Below are 8,891 nucleotides of genomic sequence, written 5' to 3' on the forward strand. Positions count from 1 at the left end.
AGAAGATTCCACATAAGCCCACCAGAGACTTTTTGATTGTCTATAATACATCATCATATTTAGTTTTTCAATATTAAAAAGAACAGTAGGATCTAGGAAGAAGTTCCAAGCAGGGAGCGTTTGTGTACAAACGGCAGTATTTCTTCAGGCAAAAAGGTCGTCTCCTCTTCTATTATATAGAGCATGCAAGTTCTACAATAAAAGGTAGTTGCCTGTCGTTTATAACTACAAATGAGAGGTGATAATACAATGGCTGATTTGAAAGTGTTTTCGTGTTCATATTTAGGGTGGGGTTTTTTTTTTCCTCCTTGCTATCTCTGATATGTCAAGTGTGATGGAGGGAGTTGCACAGACACCAGAGAGGAAGAAATCTTTCTCATTTCACAGCTATTCTCTGGGTGTAAATTTTGATCCAGAGGAAACCTGATTAGTTCCACCAGAAATATGACTGATGAATGGCTTTAGCTTCTGACCTGGCAATGGAATAGTAAGGTAGTGGTGCCCCCATGGCAAGAACTGGGTTTTTCAGAGCCCCAAATTCTGCCTCTGGCCCTGTCTAGTGAAAAGGGGCAGAATCCATGGCACATAGCTTCCGAATTTGGAGATGAAGGATTCTTCCTGTACAAGTAGTTCCAAGCTCCCTCGAAGTACATGCCTTATGTGATGGTAGCAGTTTCGCCTTTGATTAGCTGACTCGTAAAAACTGATACATATTGCCACATAATTACACAGCCCTACAGTTGGGCATGCTTCTGTTTAAGTTCAAAGCATTTTGCAGCTTGATATAATGCATGTAAATGGTGCTCAGCAAATAGTTGGAGAACTAAAACTCAGCAGCTGTCTCCTTTGTGCATCCATTTTCAATAATTAATTGGGAATCCTGTGACTTTTAATTGGGAGAGTGGTGGTGCTAGTTTTGCAAGTCCTAAATTCAGTATGATCAGAACAAAAGCTTTTGTGTTCCTAAATGTGAGAATAGTAAAGCTGATCCCGATTATACCAATATGAAATAAGCTACAGTGCTAGCTTAAGAATTTAATGATAACCATTAGAACTTTGTACCAATTTTTACTGTCAGCAGACAGCTTACAGACTTCAAGGAATCATTCTTTACGGTATCTCTCTGAGCACCGAGGCAGTCTCCCTTTTCAAAGGAAATTACAGCTCAGAGTAAGTATCATTGAAGAAGTGTCTTCTTGGGCTAGAAATTGCAGTATCATTAATGATAATACTAATCATAGAACTGGGAAAGTGTGTGAACAAAACTTTTTCTTATGGTCAGTGCTTTTGCTCCTAGATGTAGGTGTGTGTGAGGTTGTTTTCAGTGTCTATATGAAACCGTGTCTGCAGATCCTGTGGCTGGCTTTATGGAATTGCATTCACATGTCACTGTAAATATGGAATTAGAATTGGAGCCAGGTAGGTCTGAAGGGCCCTCCAGAGAGCACCTACTCCAGCCTCCCACTTGAAGCAGGTCCTGTTAGAGCAGGTTGCTCAGGGCCTTGTCCAGTCAAGGCTTGAATGTCTTCAACTATGGGAGCTCCACAACTTCTCTGGACAACCTGTTCCAGTGTTTGACCACCCTCGTGGTGTTTTTTTTCTTCTTTTTTCTTTCCTTTTTAACAGGTCTGATTTTCTTGGTTTCCAACCTGTGACCGTTGCTTCTTGTCCTTCCACAAGGTTCAGGCTCCATCTTTTCATACGCTCCCACTAGGTAGATACCCACTTTACGTCTTCTAAAGGCTGAACAAACTCAGCTCTCTGTTTGTATGCCATGTGCTCCAGTCTCCTCTCCTATCAGTGGCCCTCCACCAGCCTCACCCAGGATGTCAGTGTCTTGTACTGGGGAGCCCAAACTGGACACGTACTGCCGATCTGGTCTCACAAGTGCTAAATAGAGGGAAATTATCACTTCCCTGGACCTGCTGTCTGTGATGTTGCTAATAAAGCCCAGTATGGGGTTGGCTTTCTTCACCTCAAGGGCACACTTCTGACTTATGTTCAACTTGTTTTCCACCAGTACCGCAGGTGTTATTCTGCAGAGCTGTTTTGTAGCCAGTTGGCCTCCAGCCTGTATTGTTGCATGGGGATATTCCATTGCAGGTGCAAGACTTTGCATTTGTGTTTGAGCTTCATGAAGTTACTGTCAGCCCATTTTTTCCAGCCTGTCACGGCCCTTATGAGGAGCAGCCCCACCATCTGGTGCATCAACTGCTCCCCTCAAGCTGGTATCTTCCAGACTCTCAGGGAGAGTACCCTATCCCATCAACCAAGTTGTTAATTAAATTACTCCATTATTCTCTGCAAATTGTAGACACAGAATCTCTTATCTCTCTCTCTGAAAGCTGGTGCATAGAAGTCTCAGTTGTTCTGTGACCTTCTGGATCTAACTTAGATGCTTTCCTTACTCCCTGCTGCTTCAGCAAGTCCAGTAATCCCCTTGCAAGGAGTGACTCAGAGTGCTGCAAATAGTTTCTCCCTCTGTGAGTAGCATCAAATTTTATCCATTCAAAACACAGTGAAGAATTTTGCAACATTTCAGAAGAGAAACCAAAACTAAGCATGGGCGACAGCGTTTGAGCAGATGTGGAAAGAGGGCAAGCAGGCTGCAGCCTGCTGCTGAGGCGCGTGTCTGCCGGCACTGGGAGTGCAGCCTCACCAGCCAAGCGCAAACGCCTGGATCAGCCGCTGCAATCCTGGCAAAAACAGCAACACGGTAAGCCTAAGTTTCAGACATTATTCGACGGAGGTGTGTGTGACCATGTATGGCCATCAGTAAGCCAGGGAGAGCTAAGGGATGCCAATGTATAAATAGTGTATGCCCTAAGACATTTACTGAAAACATAGCAACTTCCAGTATACCTAATGAGAAATTGCATTTTTCAGACTTTGTCAGCCTTCCAGTGAGCCAGTGCAGGTTTTTTTTTCTCTCTGGCATTATTGTTAGTGTGTGAACTTTCTACTCATCCACTTGTGCTTCTTGTTACAACATTCAGATCTATTCTCTCTAAGTGTGGGACACTTTGTTATTTTAGTCATTTGGTGCAGTAATTTATTATTAATTATGCTTTCACAGTCGAGCAGTCATGTTACTTCATTGCATTTATTCTTTGTCAACATATAAATGGATTATTTGTAACGAGACAGCTATGGGTTGCTACTAAACATGGATTTTGCAACTTCAGCCTGAGAAAGATAGTTCCCCTGCTGCACTCAGCCTTTGAAAAGGGATCACCATGAGAGGTTTCAGGAAACCACAGATCTGTTCATTGCCTGATGGAGAAAGAAAACATGTGTGAAGCTGTGGAAAATGGCATTCATTATTTTAGGAATTAACATTGCACAGAAAGAAGACAGAAACTGCCAGTGTAAAGAAGATGCACAATTTCCGATAGGCTGTTTTTCATGTAGCCTTTTCATGCACCTTTCTCCATCTGTGCTCAAGGACTCCTCAGATGTACCTGCGGAGACCTGGGCAGTGTCCCTCTCCATGCGTGGCCTCAGGTTGCTTTTCTGCTGTGATGTCTTACAGCAGCAAGACGATGACCCACAGGAATCTCCATCTCTATTTTATCTGCTTTTGTGCTTGTTCTGTCCGTGCTCTGGAAGAGAAGTAATCTTGACAAGCTTGTGGGCTGCTTGACATATTAAACATAAAGATTGCGAGTCCTACTGTAAAGCCAATGGAAATAATTAGCAGTATGGCTCTCTTTGAACTCACATTTTCCCTGAAGCAGGTTCTTTTGGTTGTGTGGTAGCAGTGATATTGATGCAAGGTCAGCCCCACTGAGCTCCCAGCTCTGCCTCAGCAGCTCATCGCTGTTTTTTGGCAAGGCAGCGCGCTCTCTGCACACCTGTGCGGAGCAGGCTGTGGCTGAGAAGACGGAACCATCGCACTACAAAGAGCCGTGACCCATTTTCAGATTATGTGAGTCTCCGAGGCCCTTTTAATTCAGTGAGATGAATTCCCTTTTAGAAGGTGCCGGGGACGAAGAAAAGGCTTTGTTGGGGGCAGGTTTGGGGAACACCAGCAGTCAGTGAGCTAGGCCTGGATTTTATATTACGCTGTTACAAGATTCAGTGATAAAAATGAAAAACAGAGAAATTAAAAATTAAAACAGAGAAATGTGTAGCATTTTGCAGGAATTATCCTAGGAATTTGTGTTTAATATTTGTTGAATATGTGTTGAACCACTTCTCTCGTAGTGGAGTGATGCTTTCAAAGGCGGTTTCACACTGGATGAGGTTCTGGCTTTCTTTTCATGCTGCTGCAGTGCAGGTACCATGCACTGCAAGAAGCAGGTAGCTGAGTTCTGCTCAAGTGCTTATTCCTAGGCATGACGTACTCAGTGAGGACCAAACTCAGGTCTGACAGCCTAGAGTTTTTACACAGAAGTTGTACAATGTTTCAGCCATCTTAAGAAGATTTACTGAAATCCTCTATTTAAAACTGGTGCTTTCCATTTTTGAAGAATGGATGGCATTTGTTTTCAGTATCATAAAGATGCGCAGTCACACAGGTGGGTCACAGTGCAGCATTTTTCCACAGAACTGCACACAACTCCCAGCATCAGGAGTAGGAGTTGTATCCCTGAGCCTAATGGCATACAGGACCAGAAGGTACTCAGAAGTACAGGGCTGGAGAGACATCCTTGAAAGGGTTATTCTGGATTTACCTGCAGTCAGACTGGTCCTTATGCCTGAAGTCTGCAGTGTAGGCATGCCTTTAGGGTACTGACTGTTTAAGCATGAGAAATCATTTTTTGTTTGCCTGTTGTAGATTCATATCAGGTATCTTTGTCTCTCTTGAAATGAGTGCTTCACTTCCAAGACTCAGGTTACTCTTCTCTTGCACAGTTGCCTCAAATGGTTGCTGCATATCTTCTAATCTGAAGTGAATTCCTGTGATTCTCAGAGATATTTATTCTGTAATTAAATAATCATGCAATTCTTTTGTTAAATTTGTCTTTTTACAGTTGTTCAGTGAAAAAATAAGTGGAGCAGAAGGAACAAAGTTAGATGAAGAATTTCAAGAGATGGAAAGGGTAAGGAAAGCAACGTTATGTTTATCAGTATTAAGCTATTGCAGAATCAAAAATGTTTCATGTTTCAAGTGATAGAATGGCATTGTAGATTTATGTGGGGGGAAGCACCCCCCATGTGCTTCCAAACAGAATTATCAAGGGTAGTTGCAAATTTATCCCTGAGCCTTGTCAGCTCAGCCAAGTGAGAAGAGACGTCCACAAAGGCTGGCTGAGCAGAGGAAGCAGGTTCCACTGACACCTCTCAACAGTGAAGAGAAGCTCCTCCAAGAATGGTGCAGAGCATCACGAGGGGCCTTTCTCCTCTGTGTGGGAGATTAGAGAAAGAAGCCTTTGTAAATATCATGAAGCCTTCCCATCTGATATTATTCATGATAAAAATCTAACTACTAGGGTCAAAATTTCTCTTGATACAGAATTGTATTTCTTAGTTTAAATCCATGTTCAGGAATTTACATGAATTGTTGTGGAAATGGAGATATTTGCTCTCCACTTACTAGCTGTTGTGTTGCAAATTAAACAAGGTTACTGCCAGTTTCTGCTTTTTTTGTGCTTTTTTTATTGCGCTTCTCTTTCTGTGTATTTTTTAATGTTCATAGTAGACCTAGGTCACAGCTTTTATTGTTGGCAGATTTAGGAAAAAAGTCTTGCGTGAGTTGTTTTTTTCCCAACATGGACTTTTGAATTTATGATCTAAACAGGTTTCTAGGTTTCAGTTTCTTTGGCTACAGAATAATTGTTTCCTTTCTCTGCATTATAAGAGGAAAAATAATGTGCAGGCCCTAAGGGAGGAGAAGGGAAACAAACCAGAAATGTGATTTTTATAGCATTTTAGAAACTATTAAATGGGAAGACAGTGCAAACTACTGCTTTAAATGGCCCTGACCCCAAGATTGTGGGGGATGTGTTCAGACCTGTGGAGAAAAGCAGTCTTAGTAACAACTGTTGGGCTGGCCGGAAAATTGTAGTCTAGAGTGTGTAAGCAGTAGTCAAGACTGATGGGCTGGAAAGGCAAGCCCACCTTTTAATATAAACCTTCTCTCCTTCCCAGTACTACCTGCCAATGAATATGTTTTTGGTAAAATCCTGTCATAACTATGACATGGCTATTTATTTTAAGCTACAATATTTGCTGTATTTTAAATAAAATTTCATAATCAGCTAGAATAGTATATTATGTCTAATAAAATGTTAAACTTTCTAGTAATTGATTTGCTTTTTGCTAATTGTGTTACTTTTCTTTTTCAGAAAATTGATGTTACTAATAAAGCTGTAGCGGAGCTTCTATCCAAATCCACAGAGTATCTTCAGCCAAATCCAGGTAGGATAGGAACAATAGGTGTTGGATTTTGCTGAACATTGTCTTCTTACTTGGAAATTCATCCTAGGTAAATAAAAGCTAATTAGGTCATCATTGTGAGGCTTATGTGTGTCCTAGAGAACTTTAGCTGTGTGTGCGATGAACAACTGTAAAGTTTATATACGGTAAGTCTGATCTGAGATGCATTCAACTTGCAGCACACGGTGCATCTACTTTACTGGGCATGTGTAAGTTGCGCATGCATGACATGTCTTGGACAGCTTGGTCCTGTGGTGCAGCAAGTGTGTTCATATTTGTGCTGGATTTCCTGGAGTGGGATACGGATCCCTGAAGTGAAGAGAACGCCAACATGTTTTTTAGCAGAGTTATAAAAAGCCATTGAATTTAACTCAGATGCTGCTGCCATCAGAGGTACTGGTGGTTATGTAGCCATGGGGAAGAGGGCTGTTACTTGCCCATTTGAATGAGGTTTTGCATTTTCTGGACACTGCTAGGTCTCAGTGGATTTTGGATCGTCAGTTAATAGAGGTTTTTCAAATGTTGTTTTAAGAAACAAGAAAGGACACACGTTTACATTTGCAGTCAAGTCACAAAGTTTATCTGTTATAACCTTGATTGACTGTCCAAACCAGCGATTGGAAGAACCTTCATTTTTTTGTGAACTGACTGAATTCCTGTTCAGTCAGCTATACCAGTGACTTCAGAGATAGCTGTCTCTTGTGGGTACCTTATGAGATGCACATCCCTGAAGAAGTTTAATAGGTTATGTCTACATAAGGATGGTAAGATTCAGTCCTTTACCAAGGCCCGGCTGGGATGTTCAATGTGAAGCTTGTCAGCGTGGTCCTCAGAAATGCCTTGCCTATGGCTGTTACTGTGTTGAAGAAGCTGTTGAGTGATAATAGTAAGGAGTAGATTGGAAAACTCTCCAAGAATAAATGCATGTTTTTGTCATGATACGTGCAGGATAACAATAAATTAATCTGTATGTACCAGGCCATTCTGCAGAATAAATTTCTACTGTCGTGATTTCTGGAACCAAAAAAAAGGGGGCGGGGGGAAGTTCTGCAGAGTTCTCACAAGCAAGACAGAGCACGCATGAAATTGGCTTTGGCTGTGCTTGTATGTATTCTGTGTTTGCTTTCTGCAATACTTCTAATCAAGGAGTTCACAAGCAGGAATATGCAAAGGAATGTGAGTATTGGTGTATGTGCACAGAAGGTGACAAGCACTATATATCTGCCTGGAGAAATGATGCTCGTTCAGTTGGGAATAAATAAACATTTCATGTGACCCATATTGTTGAATGGAATCGTATTTCAACTTTTGACTATGAAGCACTGACAACAAAAAACTTACGAATCTACAGTCCAGCGTAGTGACTGACTTTGTGACGTTGCTTGTTAAATGATTTATTGCTTTAAATATATTAGTTTGAAAAGTGTTTTTTTTTATGTCCCTCTTAGCATACAGAGCCAAACTGGGAATGCTGAACACTATGTCAAAGATCAGAGGACAGGTTAAAACCACAGGCTATCCCCAGACAGAGGGAATCCTAGGAGACTGCATGATACGGTATGGCAGAGAGCTTGGCGATGATTCTATGTTTGGTGAGTTTGTGTATCTCCTCTGTGAGTATTTCAGCATAAAGTTCTTTGCAGAATATTACTCAGTGACGTAACCTATGTAAATAGCTACTGCAGGTAAGAGGGAAAGTTAAGTACAGTGATTGGGGGATGGGTGATATAATTTAACAAAACACAATGCTTCTGTATATTTGTCCACCTCTATTGCAGGTGGATTTGATAACATTATTACTGATGCTGTCTGATGATTCATATTATTACCATAACCATTTTAGTTGCGAAGTTGCCAAACCTAAATAATTTAGGGTGATTCTTAGATGCACTGTGTTTCTTTTAACCTTTAAATAAAAACAGTTACTCTATATTTGAGAAGTAAACGAAGGGAAAAAATTCTCGTGGAAAAAAATGAACAGTAACTTTGGGTGATTTTTTTTTTTTTTTTTTTTTAAAGATCTGGTGTTTCTGTGCTTTAGAGCAGTGCATGTTAAATATGCATTTTTCTTGTTTTTATGAAAATGAACTCTAGCTTGGCCATGCTACAATTCTTTGGTGAATCAAATCTTACCTATTTCCTCTCAAAATATGCTGGTACTTCACAGCCAAAATCTTGATAGAAGCCTTGCTTGTTGAGTATGCATAGTGTGTGGGCTTGACTGGAATGAACTTGAAGCAAGTGGGTGCTTTTTGATGTGGCTGGGATTGAGAACCAGGGAGAAATACCTGAGAAAAGGAGAATCCTGGTTTGGGGAAAGAGAGGGGACTAGGGCATAGGAGAGAGTGGTATGGGCTGGGACTGCATGCAGAAGCCAATACACAACTGGATGGCTTTGTTATGTACTGTTGTTAATAACTGCAATTTTACACATAGTGATTGTCTTGAAATAGTAACACCTATGTAGGCGTAGGGACCTTGCACTCGAGCCCAAGTAGGCGCTGCGTAGG

The 8,891-nt window shown here is 41.2% G+C and overlaps 1 protein-coding gene across 3 annotated transcripts in view; it reads left to right on the plus strand.

Annotated features, from left to right (window-relative positions):
- The first annotated feature begins 4,979 nt into the window (after positions 1-4,979).
- The window catches only part of SH3GL3 (SH3-domain GRB2-like 3), a 17,446-nt gene continuing 13,534 nt past the window's right edge, over positions 4,980-8,891 (plus strand). For 2 of the 3 annotated variants that reach the window (XM_009573699.1, XM_009573698.1), the window contains exons 1-3: positions 4,980-5,045; positions 6,291-6,363; positions 7,830-7,973. In XM_009573699.1, the coding sequence (XP_009571994.1) occupies positions 5,037-5,045; positions 6,291-6,363; positions 7,830-7,973 (226 nt within the window). In that variant the 5' untranslated portion in view covers positions 4,980-5,036. The remainder of the gene's footprint in view (positions 5,046-6,290; positions 6,364-7,829; positions 7,974-8,891) is intronic. The other variant, XM_009573701.1, reaches the window with a different exon arrangement.

The sequence above is a fragment of the Fulmarus glacialis genome, unplaced genomic scaffold (genome assembly GCF_000690835.1).
Source record: "Fulmarus glacialis isolate BGI_N327 unplaced genomic scaffold, ASM69083v1 scaffold183, whole genome shotgun sequence".
Lineage (NCBI taxonomy): Eukaryota > Metazoa > Chordata > Aves > Procellariiformes > Procellariidae > Fulmarus > Fulmarus glacialis.